The sequence below is a fragment of the Physeter macrocephalus genome, unplaced genomic scaffold, assembly GCF_002837175.3.
Source record: "Physeter macrocephalus isolate SW-GA unplaced genomic scaffold, ASM283717v5 random_142, whole genome shotgun sequence".
Classification (NCBI taxonomy): domain Eukaryota; kingdom Metazoa; phylum Chordata; class Mammalia; order Artiodactyla; family Physeteridae; genus Physeter; species Physeter macrocephalus.
The window spans coordinates 18,024-36,186 of NW_021145428.1; the positions used below are offsets into that span (position 1 = coordinate 18,024).

Consider the following 18,163-nt stretch of genomic DNA (forward strand, 5'->3'; position numbering starts at 1 on the left):
TAAATGGGAGCCCACTGGGCCAGACACCTCAGGCCACCCCCAGTCATGGCCCTGTCCTCAGTCACCTTCAGGGCACCCACAGCAGCTGCCTCAGCATCTCCCAAGGAGCCCCAGGGATCGAGCCCCTGGTATGGCATGTCCCTCCCGGAAGAGCTGAGCAGGGTCTGCTGCTGGTGGAGCCAGGCTCAGACAGTCCACGCCTCAGCCTCCCTGGAAGAATAGCAGAGGAGGTCTGCATTTGCACTTGTCTCTCTGAGCTTCCCAGAGTCAGAGGCAAGGGCGGGAGGCACCCCCTCTAGGGGAACACATTTCACTATCCCCTGAAGCATCATGGTCTAAGGGGTGGTTCCTTCTCTCCCCAACTCTTCCCCGTGAAAAGTTGCTCTGCCGTTTCTCTGAAGCTGTGCTCCGCCACTCGTCCCTGCCTCGGGCCTGGGGAGGAGGAGGCTGGCTCCTCTGATCTGGCTGTTCTGGGTTCTCTGTTGCCGTCTCTGAGGGCTTTCTTGTTTTGAATTCCAGCGAACAGATCATCAGACTTCAGGGGCAGGTGGACAAGCAGTACGCGGGGCTGAAGGACATGGCAGAGGAGCGCAGGCGGAAGCTGGAGAACATGTACCACCTGTTCCAGCTGAAGAGGGAGGTGGAAGACCTGGAGCAGTGGATCACGGAGAAGGAGCTGGTGGCCTCCTCCCCAGAAATGGGGCAAGACTTTGACCACGTGACTGTGAGTACCCAAGGCCACCGCTTGCTTTGTCTCCCTCTGATGCAGTAGACCTAGGAGCTGTCGTTCAGACACATACACACACCCGCCAGGTGCAAAGTGCCGCAGAGATGCGGGCTCCCCCGGTGTGAGCTCAGGTGCCCCGGGGAAGACGTGAGAGCCCAGCTCCAGGCAGTGGCACGTGCCCCTGGGAGAGTCGGCAGCTAGTGTGATGACACCACCGCACCCCTGAGCCCTGATAACCGGTAACCGCTTTTCTGTCTACCCCCGTCCAGCTGCTCCGGGACAAGTTCCGGGACTTTGCCCGGGAGACCGGGGCGATCGGGCAGGAGCGGGTGGACAACGTGAATGCCATCATTGAGCGGCTCATCGACGTGGGCCACGCAGAGGCGGCCACCATTGCCGAGTGGAAGGACGGGCTGAACGAGATGTGGGCGGACCTGCTGGAGCTCATTGACACGCGCATGCAGCTGCTGGCCGCCTCCTATGACCTGCAGCGCTACTTCTACACTGGCGCCGAGATCCTGGGCCTCATTGATGAGAAGCACCGCGAGCTGCCTGAGGATGTGGGGCTGGACACCAGCACCGCCGAGTCCTTCCACCGCGTGCACACAGCCTTCGAGCGGGAGCTCCACCTGCTGGGTGTGCAGGTGCCTCTCATCCCTGGCTGTCCCTCCACGCCTTCCCCAGGACTAGCTTCCCTGGGGCACAGTGTCAGGTCCTCTCCTGTCTTCTAGAGGGGAGACTTCTCGAACAGGCATCTCCTTGGAGAAGCAACAGCTCCGGGCAGGAAGCAGAGCTTTCAGATGTTCTTTAGCTTCAGAACTAGTTCTTTAAACTGAACCTTTCCCAAAACCCGATGCAAAAATACCTTCCAATGCAATTTCTCTGTTTGTCAAAGTATTACAGTATCATTAGTGAACATACATGTAGCACTTTTCTAGTACCAGGTACTGTTCTAAGCAATATATGTGGTCACTGAATCCTCAGCCTCCCTCCAAGGAAGGGAATAATGTTATCTGCCTTTTCTAGATGAGGAAAGCAAGGCACAGAAGGGTAACTAAGAAACATGCAGCTAAGCAGTGGAGCCAGAATTCAGATCCTGGCAGTCTGGCTATAGACTCCACACCCTTAGCCACTGAGCTGTTCAGCCTTTCCCCATGGGAGCTGGAGGGGGGCCCAAGACCAGCCTAGACTCCCTCCTCTCATTGTGAGGTGCCCCCTGAGGTACCTCCACAGGCCCCTAGGGTTCTGCAGAGTTCAGCATGATGGAAAGGGTGAGGGCAAGGGGCTCAGCTGTGGGGACTCACCGGGCTTCCAGTGGAGCAGGGAGAGCTGGGCCAGCTGTGCAGTCCTGCACCGACCCAGCGGGGTTTCGGGAAAGAACACCAGAGTAGGTTGGGCCCCTGGTTCACCAAGAAGGGGACAGCCTAAAGATTTGTCCTCCAGCTGGAGGTGCTTTGCGGGTACTGGAGCCGCTGTGGCAGGTACAACCCCAACGAGGTCTCAGGAATGAGGCTTCACTGCCCTGGGGCCGGCCTCAAACAGGGGATGGCACCATGCAGAATGGTTAGGAACAGGGAGTTGAGAGCACGCCTCCAATCCCAGCTGCACCCTCCCTGAGCGTGAGTGACCTCGGGCCAGTCACTTAGCCTCCCTGTGCCTCAGTTTCCTCATCTCAAAAACAGGGATAATAATAGTACCTCTTTGATGGTGTTGTTGTAAAGATGAAGAGAGTAACAAAAAGTGTTTGGAGCAGTGCCTGGTACATAACTACTCTCATAATCATACATCAAAGGGCACAGAGCCCCTCTCACTCCCAAATCCTCATCAGAGCCCCAGGGATGCTTTGGGTCAGCAGAGGTGCCAAAGCAAGGAGCCTTCTCTCCAGCACCCAGTGGGTAGATCCTGCTTCCAGCACTGTCCTCGGGAGGGAGACTGGGGGGAGGCAGACACCCTTGCCCATCCTAGGCCCAAGTTGTGTCTGCCTGGCAAACAATGTTCAGTTTTGCCCCATCACAGGTACAGCAGTTCCAGGACGTGGCCACCCGCCTGCAGACGGCGTACGCTGGAGAGAAGGCAGACACCATCCAGAACAAGGAGCAGGAGGTGTCTGCTGCATGGCAGGCGCTGCTCGATGCCTGCGCGGGGCGCCGCACCCAGCTGGTGGACACAGCGGACAAATTCCGCTTCTTCAGCATGGTCCGAGACCTCCTCTCCTGGATGGAGAGCATCATCCGGCAAATCGAGACCCAGGAGAAGCCCAGGTGAGGGCAGCGTCCTCAAGGCAGCCCCGCTCCTGGCCCACTTTGTCCCAGAGGCTGGCAGAGCAGGGCGCTGCTCCGAGGGTCTACCCCGGAGGGACGTCCTGGACTGTGGGTGCGCAAGAATCCCCAAGGGGCACCTGAGGCTGGGTCCAGGGAGAATCTGAGTGGCTCAGCTGCCACCGGGAGAACTGACTATTCCAGAGTAAAGGGAATCCTGAGAGTGGCGAGAAAGACATCTGTCGTTCAGATTCTACAGTGGGGGCAGCGGCCATGGTTGTCAGTGAACATAGGCAGTTTACACGTTCAGAGCTGGGCAGGCCCAGAAGTGGTCCTGCTCTTCCCCCAGCATGGGCATATGGGGGCCATTTCCCTAAAACTCGGGAAAGGAGCTCACTGCACATGAGAGGTGGGGGCAGGCACGTGGGCAGTCGGCCGGGATCAGGGCTCTCTACACACTTTGTGCCCACCTCTGCCCCTAGGGTGCCTGTCCTGGCGGTCAAGCTTTTATATTTAACATCATTATTGAGCTATAATCCACATACCATACAATTCAGCCATTTAAAATGGACCATTCGGGCTTCCCTGGTGGCGCAGTGGTTGAGGGTCCGCCTGCCGATGCAGGGGACGCGGGTTCGTGCCCCGGTCCGGGAGGATCCCACGTGCCGCGGAGCGGCTGGGCCCGTGAGCCGTGGCCTCTGAGCCTGCGCGTCCGGAGGCTGTGCTCCGCAACGGGAGAGGCCACAACAGTGAGAGGCCCGCGTACCGCAAAAAAAAAAAAAAGTACCATTCAATGTTCGTTTTGCATAGTCACAGTTGTACAACCATCACCACAGCATGTTTAGAACATTTTCATCACCCCAAAAAGAAACCCTGTACCCCTTAGCAGTCATCACCCCCCGCTCCTCTGGCAACCACTAATCTGCTTTCTGTCTCTAAGTTTGCCTGGTGTAGACTTCCTATGAGTGGAATCATATAATATGTGGTCCTTTGTGACTGGCTTCTTTCACTTACCACAATCTTTCCAAGGTTCATCCATGTATCAGTACCTCGTTCCTTTTTATTGCCAAATTTAACATTCCCGGGCTTTTTTTGTGGTCACTGCACCCCCGTCCATGTCCTGACCACTGACCAAGGGAGGACACTAGGGCATCAGTGTTCCTGCTGGGGCTGGGCAGCTGGCAGAGGACTTCCTGGCTGTCCAGAGAGAGAGGAGAGAGTCAGACTCCCAGGCAGGTAGGGGTCCCCCTCTGATCGGGACTTGGTGTCAGATGGGCCAGAGTCACCCAGAGTTTCCTTTTTCACCAAACGCCCGCCCCCGCAGGGACGTCTCCTCGGTGGAACTGCTCATGAAGTATCACAAGGGCATTCTGGCAGAGATGGAAACCCGAAGCAAGAACTTCAGCGCCTGCCTGGAGCTCGGCGAGTCCCTGCTGCAGCGGCAACACCAAGCCTCTGATGAGGTGTGAGGGGAAGGCGGGACAGAGACGGGCCCTCCCTGTCCTCGCCTCCGCTCCTGCTGGGCCAGACAGCTTCCTGAGAGGGAACCCATGGGCCGTGGTTTCTCTGAGGAGGCTTAGCTTTCTTTCACCCCGGGGAGGACTGGGGCTGTGTGTAGGCCCGGGGATTATAGCTCCACCAGACCTATTCGAGGAACTGGCTGCTTCTCTGTAGGGAGAGTGGGCTCATAACCCACCTAACCCTCGCATGTGTGTGTGCTTTGGTCTTGGTGACACCCACTTCCTGGGTGAGGCCCGTGGTAAGCTCAGAGAGGTTAAGTAATTTACCCAAGGTTGCACAGCTGGCAAGTGGCAGGGCCAAGAATTGAAGCCAGGTCGGTGTGACAAAGCCCAGCAGGCTGTGCAGGGCCCCTCCGCACACCATCTCAGACAGAGGGGAGTGTTACCAAAGCCTGAACCATCTTCCCTTCCTCCCCACAGATCAGGGAGAAACTGCAGCAGGTGGTGTCCAGGAGGAAGGAGATGAAGGAGAAGTGGAAGGCCCGCCAGGAGCAGCTCCACATGTGTGAGTGCAGCCTGGGAGCCAGGGAACCTGGTGGGGGGCGGGGAGGGCCAGGGAGGGGTGATGTCACAACGCGGTGGATTTCCCCCCCTGCTGGAGAAGAGCCTCCACAGCAGCACTCATCAGCAAAGTTCAGGGCCAAGGGCCTTGGGCGAGAAGACCCAGCAGACACGCTGCTAGAAGCCTGCCTCTGACCAGCCAGCACCTGCTCCCTGTCCACCACCCTCTGCCCCACCTGTCCCCCGCCTCCTGCTTGGCCGCTGTCCCCGTAGAGCTGTGGCCTCTCCAGGGGTCACGGTAAGGCTCTAGCGCATCCCAAAGGTTTGATCTGTGGCGTGTGGGGCACAGAAAGAACTCTGTTCTCCGCAGCTGGAAACAGGAGAGGTAGGGAAATTCCACCACCCGGGTAGGAGCCGCAAGCCACAAAGACCTGGACTCTCCCGTGGCTGCTTGTGCACGACTGTGTGAGTGAGACAGCCAGGGGCTGGGAAGGGAACACTCAGGGCAGAAGACTGTTCTCAAAGGGCGATGTCAAAACCATTTTGTTTTAGAGTTTGTTCTAATTAATGTGTTTTATATCGCTGTCGTTGGAGATGAGGTAGGGGCCCAGCATGGGGATGGAGCAGCCTCGGGCAGCAGGTCACCACTGAGCAGGGTGTCCACGCGGTTCAGGGACACCTATGTGGGCCTCGGCCTGCCCGCCAGCTCCGCGTCTCTCTGTGAGGGGCCCCGGGGTCCCGGCAGGGTCGGACCGCTGGGTGCTAACAGACCCCCCGGGCCGTGTTGTCCGTGGCAGGGCTGGAAGTGTGCCAGTTCTCTCGGGACGCCTCGGTGGCCGAAGCGTGGCTGATCGCCCAGGAGCCCTACCTGGCCAGCCGGGACTTTGGACACACGGTGGACAGTGTGGAAAAGCTCATCAAGAGGCATGAGGCTTTTGAGAAATCCACGGCAGGCTGGGCAGAGCGCTTCGCCGCCCTGGAGAAGCCCACCACGGTGAGCACGGAGGCTCGGGATGGTGGGCAGCCGCGCCTTGGGGGTTCCTCAAGTCAAGAAGTCTTCGGCGGTTACTGGGGACCTGCGGACAGTGTAGAGGCTGGGCAAGGCGGGAGAGTGGGAAGGAAATAGGAGTGGGAGAAAGTACTGACTCTTGAACCCAAAAGACAAAAGGGGCTAATTCCAAAACGAACGAACACCAGGTGTGTCGGGTATAGGGAGCCTCTTTGGAGGAAGGTTGTCTGAGAGCAGGGTCCCCTCTGTGGCTGCTCTGACCCAACACCCACCCCCGGCCTTTGCCTCCCCTAGCTTGAGCTCAAAGAACACGAGACCCCGGAGAGAACTGACGAGGAGACTGGGTGAGTGCGGGGAGGACTTGGCTGGAGGCCTCTGCTGAGAGGGGTGGAGGAGGGGGAGGGAAGGGTCCTTCTAATCAGAAACCGCCCCCTGATGCCTTGACAAATCCACATGTGACCTCTCACACCTGGGCCACTAGTCAGAGAAATACAGAGTGTCTGGAGCTTAAAGACAGAGAAGAGCTTTCGTTCCCCTCCAATCCTAGGTGGCCTGAAGGCCTCGTGCAGGAAGAAAATGGGCGGAGGGCAGTGGCTGCTGCACCATTGCCCCCCCTGCTCTGGGAACCAGCTGAACACGTGTCCCAGAGGCCGTGCTGCACGGAGCCATGGCATTTCTGAAGCATCTGCCTAACCTTTCAGGCTGAGGCAGATTGAGCAGCTCCTTGCTAAGTGTCTGCCAGGCTGCTGACTTGGCTTGTGTTCTCTGGGGACGGGGTGGGAAGCCAGGCCTTGGAGGTAGTCTCTGGCCTCTGAGAGGTGTTTGTTTCTAAAGCGGGACTGTGTCTTCCATAGGCCTCAAGAGGAGGAAGGCGAGACAGCAGGGGAGGCTCCCCGAGGTCCCCACCGAGCAGCCACCGAGAGAACGTCCCCGGTCAGTTCCCTGTCCCATTTGTCTAGTTCCTGGGAGTCGTTGCTGCCAGAGCCCCCTCATCCCGACTAGGCTCAGCTGGGGCAGGAGGCCAGGGTGGGCACACACTGCCCCTACCCCCCAGACTCCTTCAATCAGTCTTCCTTGTTTACTTAGCTTTTCTTAGTTCCTAGAATAATTCCCCTTCTCCCTTCAACCAAGAAGAAACTGACATGCCAGCCCACTGACGTGACTCTCTTAGTTTGGTTTTATCTGGTCTAATAAATTTTATTATATAAATACATTACCATCTACATCAGGGGGAACAGTCTATACAGGCAGGAATGATTCCTTTGTATACACTGTCCTTTTACCCATTTTCCCTCTAACACCATCCTTAACTCTACCCTCTACACCCCCCCCCCCCACACAAATATACTCACAATGGACCATTTGGTCTTCCTGCCCCGGCCATGGCTTTTGGGGCAGTTAAGTGGGCATACCCACCCTCCAGCAGGTTCCTTCCTCCTAAGCAGAGCCTTAACTCTACCCTCTACACCCCCCCCCACACACAAATATACTCACAATGGACCATTTGGTCTTCCTGCCCCGGCCATGGCTTTTGGGGCAGTTAAGTGGGCATACCCACCCTCCAGCAGGTTCCTTCCTCCTAAGCAGAGCCCCTCTCCCTTTGCACCTTCCTGGCCCGAGGCTTGTGGGTCAGTGAGTTGGAGATGGAGCTAGCTCTGAGGCAAGAACAGACTTGACGGAGCCCTTCAGGAGTGAGGGAGAGCCCCAGGGCTTCTGGGTCATAGGCCTCCAACTTGTAGAAAAGGAGGACGCGTGGGGGAGGTGAGGGAGGGACGCAAACACTCCTGCTGCCAGAGGCCTGGCAGATGGCTTCAGGACCTGGCCTGGAATAGATCCTTTAGCTAAAAGGACCCAGGAGGTCAATGCAGGAAGTCTGGGAGGCTGTGATCCAGGTTTTGGGGAAATGTCCTGGGAGCAGCTGACTGAGAAGAAAGCAAGAATCCAGCATGTGCCTTGCATGGCTTTGCCACTGCATGTCCACCACCTCTCCAGGTGCCCAGGTGAGCTTGCCTGAACCTTTAGGAGTTCTTGGTGGAAATTTCTGGTACACCAGCCACACCAGAAAAATGCACAACACTGAGCATTTCCTGTGCAGAATCCCTGTCAGGTCTAGATTTCAGCCCTTCCCACCCTTCTGACACACACACACACACTCACACACACACTCACACACACACACACTCTGAGCTCCCTCTAACACCTCCAGCCGGCCAGAGGTGTCCTGAGCTGCACCAGCCCTTCATGTCCAGCAGAGGGCACTCCTGGGCTCCCGCTGGAGGGTCTCTCCCAGGACTTCCCTCTGAAGATTCCATCGGCGCATGTGGGAGTCTCTGGTGGACTTTTTCTCAGGAACAGCCCCCACTGGAAGGAGACAGAACTCTGGGGGCTGGCATGGACTGCGGACACGGGGGCTGGGACCTGCCACCTGCGCTTCAGCTGTGCGTCCCTGTGTGTCTGCACGTGGTGGTGGCCCGGGTCTATGGGTTCTTTTGTGACCACCTGCGCGATCCATCCATTGTCTGTGTCGTGTACGTCTGTGCAATGTAATTACATGTGCATCAGAGCCTCCTCCATCCACTGCCTGAATGTCGCTGGATTTGGGGGGAGTATAACCTGCTTGGACCTGAGCGTCTCTGGAAGGAGGGAGTGAGCCCACATTTGAGACCCTTCCCAGAGAGCCAGCCACCCCACCAGATGAGGAAACTGGCCTGTGCCCGGTACCAGGAAGAAACCGGATGGCGAATCAAATGAACACCAGGCCTGAGGCCTCATGGAAACAGATTTCCTGCTGCTTCTCCTTTCCGAGCCCTTTGTTGAGTTTTCATGAGGATCCATGGGACTCCGAGGGAGGGTGGGATACCCCATTGGTCTCTGATATGAGAAGAGAGGAGAATGGGTCACATGCAGGCTTCAAAACCTTTCCAGAAACCTCAGGCCTCTCCCAGGAAGGCGGCTGTCTGCTGAGCCTTCTCTCTGGGGTAGGCCTGGGTCCAGTGGCTCTCCTGCTGTCCCATGTGTGGTCTGGTGTCGGTGCCCTATAGGATAGATCCGTGCTGTGTGTGGTCTGGTGTCGGTGCCCTATAGGATAGATCCGTGCGCTGTGGCTTCACGTGAAAACCATCACTAGTGCATGCCGGCTTCCTGCATGGGAGTGGACCAGGCACCTGAATCCCTGTGTAGACTGCTGCACAGCACACGGTGGCCACCCTGCCAGCCCCGCCTGGTCCTCCCCTTCCCGGGTGTGTGCACGCACACATGTATGCACACGCAGGGACTGGAGTACCATTCCACGCATTCAGCTTTTCTTCAAGCACTCCGTTGCCTCTATCACCTCTTACCTTTCCACATTAGAGCATGTTCTAATCAAAACAAAACAAAAACCAATCCATTATACGGGTAAGTGTGTAAGAGTGCATGAGGCCAAGCAGAAGAAACAAGGTTTCACAAATGGCAAAGTTCCTGGAGTGGAAGTCGGGACACTGGATTGTAGAGACTTCGTGCCTGATTTTAGGCAAACCCCCTAATCCTCCTGTGTCTCCCTGCCCTCATAAAGCTCTGTCTGTGGGATTACAGAAAGTCCAGAACATTCCTGTATGTGAACAATGTACCTAGATAAAGGGAGGGTTGGGAGAGACGGGTTTCCCCACTTTTGTCTCGTTCTCAACTCTGAGGAACCTGGTTCTGTGGTCAGGTGCCAGCTGGTGTGAGGCTGGAGATGAGAAAGAGATGGCAAGGGGCCAGGGTGTTTCCTTTGTTTGGGGACGAGAGGAAGCCAGGGTTGGACCTCTGCTCCTGCCAAGGCCAGTGCCCTGACGGTGGTGCTGGGGCCGGGCAGCAGGCTGAGCCGTCCCGCTTCCTCTCACCCCCCCACCCTCCACCTCATGTGCCCCCCCTCCATCCTGGGTGCGGCTCTGGGGAGGGCTTGAGGGTCCCGCTAAGAGTCCTCATCTTCTAGGCTCTGAGTGCCCCAGAATCCTCAGTGTAACATTTGCGATGAGATGCTGATTGCTGAGACGCTGAGGTTGATTTCCTGGAGAAGCAATGGTATTGCAGAGGATCCGAGTCAACCCAGGCTTAGGGGCCCCCAGCCAACGGCTGCGGAACCTCTTCTGTGCACTGTGCCTGTTTCCTGGCCGCGGGTGGGAAGCGGGCCCTGCTCTAGGAACTCTCCCAATGGGGCTGCTGTGACGACGAGCGGGATACCCCCGAGAGGGATTGGTGCTGCGAGGGGCTGCGACAAGAAAGAGTCTGCCTTCGGGGTTCCCTGTTTGGGGCAGTCGTGCCCCGTCTGCCTCCAAGCCTCAAGGCTACATTCCTCTGTGGTGCAGGGATTCTGGGGTGAGGCCGCTCCGGAGAGCCGCTGCCTGGGTGCCTGTCTTTATCAGGCCTTCATCAGGTTGTCAGGGAAAACTCTCTTACCCAAGAGCAGCTCACAGATGTCACTCTTCCCGTGACCTTCCAAGACCGCCTGCAGCTGGCTTCCCCGAGAGAGGACTGGGCATCTCCTTAGGAATGCACAGGAGGAGTCCAGACTCCAGGTCCCTTGCCTCTCCCTTCCAGCGTCCTAGAGGTTGACGTGGCTTCAGGGAGATAACTGGCACTTGAGAACGTGAGGGATGGTGCCCCAGGGCTGAGCAGGCGCTGGGTTGCAGCAGGTCACCTTTTAGCCAGTGGCAGGCTGGCTCCAGTTGCCGTCACTCCCTTGGCAACTCCCCCCAGCAGCAGCCTCCCCAGCAGGCAGCCTAGGGCTCTAATCGGCGCCAGAGGCCTGGCTCTGACGTTCTTGGAGGGAAGGGATGTGGGTGTGGAGGCAGCAGCTGTGTTTCTTCTTGCCTGAGCGAGCTTTCCCCATCCTCCCTCCCCTCCCCCTGTGAGGCTGAACTGAGCTGCTGATTCAGGCGTTTTACAGTGAAGGCAAATGGTGTGTTTGTCCATAATGAGCAGACCCAGCCTGGAAAGAACGTCAGTTTTCCCGTGAACCTGGGCGTGTCTGTCTCCCCAGGATGCCTGAATCAGCGTGGCAGGGCTGTGTCTGCCTACAGTCTGGCACCGCGCCCTGGCACGCCAGGCTCCGTGGAGAAGCTGGCTGTAGGCTCTTTGTGGACATCTGTCCGCCGCTCGGTGCGCCCAGCTCTCTGTGCTATGGTCGGACGTGACCTTCCTGGCCCCGCTGCTCAAAGGCAACTCCTAAGTTCATCTTCCAAGCTGTGTTTTAGAGCATCCCCGATACTGAGGAACCCAGGATGGGACTCAGTTAACATGGCAGGCATCTCAGAAATGAGGCTTGAAGCTGCCAGCTTGACTGCTGGGTGTCAGGTCTGGATCGGGGAGAGTCGGTGTCTTCTCTTTTGAGTCTTTCTGAGTGGCTGGCTCAGAGTCGCCAAGGCATCAAGCAGCTGCCAGCTCCTCCAGGGCAGGGACCCGAAGAGCCCACACTGGTGGTGGGAATGGCAAAGACAGCTCCTGAGGAAGAGTCGTTCTCTTCCCTGGGATGGCCGTGGACCAGGTCTGCACACTCCCCTCTCCTTTCCCCGTCACTTTACGTGGTGGCTTTCTGCTCTGTGTCCCCTCCTGTTGTCTTCCCTGGTTCCCGGTGGTCATCTCAGACAGACAGCTGGCCCCTGGGACACAGTGCTGCTACCCTCCGCTGCCTATCCCACTCCTCATGAGAGCCCCTCACCACCCCTGCCACCAACCCGGAGGACCCCTCACTGCTCCAGCCTCAGCTCCTCCCATGCACTTTCCTCTGTTCAGCAACGACGTCTCTGCTCACCCTAAGTTCCCACCTCTTCATCTCTTTGGCTGCTCTCAACTCAACCAAACGTCTCTTTTTCTTCTCTTGCAAACAACTGTCTTCTGAACAACCTTCCCAACCTGTCTGCTGACAGCCTTCTCACCCAGAGGATGAGAGCCCAGACCTCAGACAGTGGGGGAGGGAAAAAGTTCTCGGCTGCAGAAGTGGCCAGCTTCCCCCACCCCACCGTCTCACAGGGCTATTTGGTTACCTAAGGTATTCAACAATAGATCTCGTCTGGCCTCAAGCCCCTCTTCTGGCCCTTTCCACTTTCCGGGTGGCCGTGACACGATCACACTGCCTCAGCCAATCAGCCACGTGTCTTACCTAAGCCGGCCTCATTCCCCTTTAGACCATGAGCCCCATCGGCTAGGCTCTTTTCTCTGGAGCAATAGTACCACCATCTTCTCTTGCAGCAGGATTTAGTAGGAAGAGCACAGGGTTTGGGACCAGAGAGATTTGCATCCTCAGACTTCCACTCACTAGCTGTGTGACTGTGGGCAAGTTACTCATTTTCCCTGACCCTCAGTTTCCCTCATCTGTAAAATAGGGGTAGTGATACGTGCCTCGCAGAAAGGGTGTGAGGATAGAAAAAGAGAATATAGGTAGAACACCTAGCAGGTGATTGTGTTCGTTTTTCCCTTCATTTTTTTCTCACTGCAGTCCTTCATCTCTTAAGAGAAACATCCTCCATATGAATTCTAACATCCATTGCCAACACCCTCCCAAACCAATCTTCCCGGAGTGCCCTTCCCTGGAAGCCCCCTACATACACACTCTAGGCTCAGTCCTTGCTGTGAGGTAGGCAGGTAAGACCATTGCACGGCTAAAGTCACACAGTCTCAGGGGTGCATGCTCTTGCCCTCGTTCTCATTTATCAGCATTTCCTTTAGAGAGAAGCTCACTTGTGTCTCCTTGTTTGTTGATGTGTCTGGGTTCGCTGAGCATCTTCTAGAACTTCCCAAAGACCCTGTGGTCGCACCCCTGGTTATTTTTCTCCCTGGAGCTGGAGTTAGTTGTCTGTGTGCTGGCCCCCCTGCGCCACCTGCTGGCTTGGCCTGGAAGTACACCTTCAACACCTTTAGTCCAGGTAAGAAATGTACCCATCCTGCCCCTCTTCCCTTCATCTTCTTGAACCTCCTTTGGGGAAGAGGCATCTGCCTGCTTCCCCCCAGCCAAGTCAGTTTCCTAACAAGGCAGGACCCTAAAAAGTCAAGCTTACAAGACTCTGATGTGGCCATCCCCTTCCCTTCAGGGGCTCAGGCCTCTCCCTGCTTGACTACAATCCTGTGAGATCCTAAAAGGCTCTCCTATCTGTGCCCTTTCCTCCCCTGATGTTCCCCCCAGCATCCAATGCTGCCTGTCCCCTACCCTCCTCTGACATCGTGATCCCAGCAGCCAGCACACACACCTACCTCAGACGTGTCCCACCCACCCACCTGTCACCCAGACCCTCAAATCAGAGAACAGAAGCTCCATGCTTATTCCAGGCCCCATCCCTGGGCCATTCTCCCTCCTTCTGTAACACCCACTTATGGTCTAAACTCTCCAGCAGCCCCAACCTGACGCCCAGAGTTTCTTCCAAGTAGCTGGATCCTCTTTTTTTCAGAGTGTCCCCCAGCTCCTCTGAGTGATCGCTCTAGGCTGGGTTACCCCTCAGCAGTGTAGGTGTAATCTCTGCATCTTCCTGATGACCCAAGGGCTAAAGCAGCTGGCCTTCTGCCTTACATCACGGAGGATAGAAGGGAGTCTTGGATCATCTTAGCTATCCAGGGCCTTTTGGCAGAACCTACCTGTCCCTACAGCCAACGAGTAGCCAGCATCCCCTCCTGGTGCTCTGCTGTCCACAGATCTCTCTGCCTGTCGGGCAAGGCAGAATCTCTATCAGAGCATGGTATGGTTCCAGGGGCAGCAGGAGAACTGCCCCTCAACCCCCATCTCTCTTAGAAGCTGGTGCAAAGCCCATTTACCCCTGGGGCCTATAAAAGGAGGGCCCTTTTGCCCAAACCATGCCCCCATCTTTCTCCTGTGTGTCCCTTCCCCTAACCCAGGAGGGAGAGAAGCCCTGCCAGCCCTGGGCCTGGGAGGGGAGCAGCTGCCACCAGACCCCTCCACCTCCCACCCTCACTCTCGATTCCCTCTCCTCAGGCCTTGGCCTTCAGGGGAGAGGGGAGAGGGTGTGTTTTAAATTGTCTCCACATGAACAGTCAAGAGAACAGAAGAAATCTTTGCATACATTGCAAAACCCCCATTTCCCAAAGCCCACTCATGACCTGGCCATTTAACTTTTGATCACACTGGCCATGGCCTCTGACTGGCCCTGACAGGGAACATGGGTCAGGCATCCATTAGGAAGAAACAGAAGAAAGGTGAGATTAAATTGGGAGGCGGTCCTGGAAAAATCCTCTCTATTTTCAGAGGAGAGTTCCCCCCGAAAGGAAGGAGCACGGAAATGAAAAGTATAGGAAGAAAATATGGACACACAGGGCTCTAGTAAAACCATTCCCAGGAGGGGAGAGGCTGGGTGAGAGGGGTGAACATGGTTGTGAGGGTCTGCTGGGCTTTCCTCCCAGCATCTGCCACGCATCTTCCCTGAGCCCCCCAGAGCAGGTGTGGGGAGGGCCTGGCCCATCACCAGAAGCAGCACAGCCAGCTGGAGAGATAGATGATGAAAGGCTTCACTACCTCCCCAACAGTTATGCCCAAGTCAGAGGGTTGGCCTGACTGGGTCCATAGAAGGACCCCAAACGCAGCCTCCCAGATCCAACCCTGCCACTCCTGCCCTTCCTCCCTGCTGGAGGAGGATGCAGGCAGGGCTTTAGAGCCTTCAGATCCTTGTGGTCAATTCTGGCTCATTGCTGACACTCAAAGATATAAACGCTGCCAGATGCATAAAGATGGGCATGGCCCAGCCACAACTCTCAAGGGACTCTAAGACAGAAAAAGATGAGAACCCTAAAGATGTGGTAAAAACTCAGGCCTGTCCAATTCTGGAGTGCATGCTCTTAATTGCCTCTGGTATCTATTAGCTGTGTGACCTTGGGTAAGTCACTTAACCTCTCTGAGCACAGGTTTCCTCATAGATTAAAGGTGTTAGACTAGGGTAGTGTTTTCAAACTTTTCCAGCCATATTATCCTTTCTTTAAATGAGATCTTAGGGAACCCCAACCTAACTTTATGGAACAGCCCTAATTTGATGGGATACAGCCATGACCAGCTTTACCTTTCTTCCAGTCACTGCCTTCAGACATCTCCCTTGAGCCTCCGCTTCCCATTCCTTAGTGCCAGCTCAGGCAGGCCTTGGTCACTTTTAGCTGTTAAAAAGTCTAACCAGTCTGTTTCAGTTTGAAGCTTCAATCTGATGTCCAGTATGGTGCCAATATCCTCTCATTCTCCATTTCTCTATTTTGGCTTTGACCCAAGGTCTGAAGGACCCACAATGGGGAGCACAGGGTCTGCTGTTTCCTGGCTCCTCCCCAGCACTCTCCTGGGTCTCCATCTTCAGTTGGGACAGGGAGTAGAAAAGGGGGCAGTGTCTCTTTACTGCCCGGGTTGGCTCTGGTCCTCTTGGGCCGTCAATGCCCTTGGTCCTTCAGGTGTCCAGATACCACCTGCCTGGGGGCCTACAAGACCCTTCCCACCTGGTGCCGTAAGGTCTCCAGCAGTCAGGCCTCTGAGACAGGGTTCTGGCCAGACGTCTCAAGCTAGGGTGGCCTTCCTTGGTGCTGGGCACATAGGAGACCCACCCATTCTTGCCCCAGCCGGCATTCTTGCGCTGCACTCGGAGGCTGGCTGCCCCTTGCTGCCGCAATCTGTCCTGCCCTCTCTCCTGCTGCAGTGGCACAAAGGCGGATCAGCAAGGCCTCTGCCTAAGGATGTACCCAGCTGGGGAATAAGAGGTCTGCTTCCCCTTCTCATGGGCACCTGACATACCAGCACGTGGCTCCACTGGAGGCCCCTCACTTGGCTTGGGCAGGGGCTGGGAGGATCCTGCCCTCCACGGGAAGGACCAGGGAGGTAAAAGCCACGGACTTACCCTGGAGCAGTGACTCCTTAGGTGGTGATTCTCTACGGCTGCAGCACATTCGAGTGCGTGAAAAGCTGATTAAGAAATTCCAGTGTGCTGACCCCACTCCAGGCTAGTTAACTCAGCATCCTGAGGACGGGTCCCGGCATCCTTTGTTAAAGCTCCCGAGGTGATTGTAAAAGGCAGCCAGGGTTAGGAACCACTGCCCTCCTCCAACAAATCCCCACCAAATGACGGGGGCAGGACCTGGGGAACAGGTCACAGTCCTGCACCATGACCCGGGAAGGTCTGGGTCTCCCTTTAGAAGGTGGTGGGGGAGGCTTAGGGCCTGGTGCCCTTAGCTTTGGGGTTTTAGACACAAGTGGAAGGTGACAGAAGGGTTCCCATACAACATCCTACCACAGACGTTCTTCTGTCCTGTCTTAGCAGCAGAACCCTTTCTTCATTTGAAGTCTTGGCAGAGCCCACACATGACTCAGTAGGAGCTGGAGTATCTGTCTGAAGCAGGGGTGGGCCCTGGAGCCGGGCATCGAGCAGCATCGGAAACCCCCTGGATGGGCCCCTTCAGCTCACTCTAAGAACCTTCTGTTCCTATGTTAGATTGGAGAGGGGGAGAGTGGGAATGCAGCCAGAGACATGGGCACAGTCTAGGGAAGCAGGCCAGGTGGAAACCCACAGCAGGTTGAGGGAGGGCCAGGGTGGGCCAGGAAGGGCCCAGGAGAGAGGAACCAGACTCAGGTGGGGCCTGCTGACCTCCCAGTTCGGCCGAGAGTAGCCACCCCCGGCTCTGAACCCCCAGCAAGGTGTGCTCCTCCCATATGCCCCTGAGCAGGGGGAAGAAGAGAGGCCGTGGCCCCAGGACCTGCAGCCGCCACTGCCGCCAGGGCCGCACAAGGAAGAGCAGGAGGAGAAATCCAGCACAGATGAGAGGCCCACCACAGAGCCCCTCTTTAAGGCCCTGGACACGCCTCTGAGCGAGGGTGATGAGCCTACAACGCTGCCGGCCCAGGTGGACCACGGGCACAGCGTGCAGATGGAGGGCTACTTGGGCCGCAAGCACGACCTGGAGGGGCCCAACAAGAAGGCGTCCAACAGGTGTGTGGGGGAGGGCCGCGGGGTAGGAGGGGTGGGCAGCTCCCAGGGACTTCAACAGAGCAACAGGGGTATGCCTGTGGGCGAGGGTGCCCTCTGCCTCTAGTCTGAGAGCTCCTGGGCATCCTCTGGGACAGCCCGGGGGCTGCTTGGCATGATGGGAAAAGCCTGTCTTCCGTTGTGGTCCTGAGTTCGAATCCTATGACCTTGTACTAGTTACTCAGCCTCTCACTTGTGAAATGGGGATGACGGGGGCAGCCTGCCTCTTCAGTGCAGATGCCATGCCTGGCACAGAGCAGGAACTCGGTGAACGCTAGCTGTTAGTATCCCAGGGCGGGGTAACAGGTAGGCCTTGGCACTAACAACACATCCTTGACCAAGTCCCACTTTTTACCCAATCTGGGCCCGTTTCCCCAGCTATAAAATAGGAGAGGAGAAAGAGTTGCTATGGTCCCTCCTCGCAACCTTAAGACCCTGAGGAATTCATTCAGAGGCTGTGTCGTTTCCTGAACCTGAGGCAGTCATGTCCTTGGGTGTGGTCTACCCAGGGATGCCTAGACCCAAAGTCTCTGGAGGCTCCTGCCTTCAGGTAGCAGTGCAGGGTCCCAGAGAAACAGGGCAGCATCAAGAGGTTGAAGCCAGCCACATTCCCAGGGCCGACTGGCAGCATACAGAGAGAGCCTGGCCTGGGGGACATGCCAAAATTAATTCAAATTCAAAAATGAATTGGGGGGCCCAGCCAACCTGAAGAGATTTATTGCTTATATGGAGAGTCTGCAGGGAAAGGGAAACTAGCCTTTATAAAGTACCTACTGTGTGCCAGGCATTATGTTAGGACTGATAATAGCTTCTCAAACCTCCTATGATATTGAGGTTTCCATTTTCCAGATGGGGAAACAGTCTCAGAGAGGTTAAATCATTTGTCCATTTACTCCAAGACCAGCTCCTCCTTTGCAACTGCCTTACTTGGGCTACAAGCTCAGAGAAGGTGGTGAGGGCCAGAGGAAAGATCCCTGAGCTGGTGTCAGACATCTGGGCTTTGTGGAATGGCTCTGCAGCCAGCTTTGTACAGGTCCGGTTCTCTTTGACCTTCCAGACCTTCCTTCCTACGTGCCCTGCTAGTTCTCCACTTTTCTGCCCTCAAAAGGGAGGGAGGAGGAAAGGAGGAAGAGGAGGAAGAAAAGCGTAATGTTTCTCAGTACTCATCACTGTGAAAGGGCAACATGTTCCCCATT

General features: G+C 56.4%; 1 protein-coding gene across 1 annotated transcript in view; it reads left to right on the forward strand.

Annotated features, from left to right (window-relative positions):
- Nucleotides 1–18,163, forward strand: part of LOC102975309 (spectrin beta chain, erythrocytic) — a gene marked incomplete at its 5' end in the record, with an annotated part of 40,659 nt that overhangs the window by 18,018 nt on the left and 4,478 nt on the right. Inside the window, 9 exons of the mRNA XM_028484193.1 lie at nt 520–724; nt 997–1,371; nt 2,744–2,988; nt 4,310–4,448; nt 4,926–5,010; nt 5,804–6,000; nt 6,310–6,359; nt 6,870–6,948; nt 16,669–16,931. Coding sequence (XP_028339994.1) covers nt 520–724; nt 997–1,371; nt 2,744–2,988; nt 4,310–4,448; nt 4,926–5,010; nt 5,804–6,000; nt 6,310–6,359; nt 6,870–6,948; nt 16,669–16,931 — 1,638 coding nt within the window. The remainder of the gene's footprint in view (nt 1–519; nt 725–996; nt 1,372–2,743; nt 2,989–4,309; nt 4,449–4,925; nt 5,011–5,803; nt 6,001–6,309; nt 6,360–6,869; nt 6,949–16,668; nt 16,932–18,163) is intronic.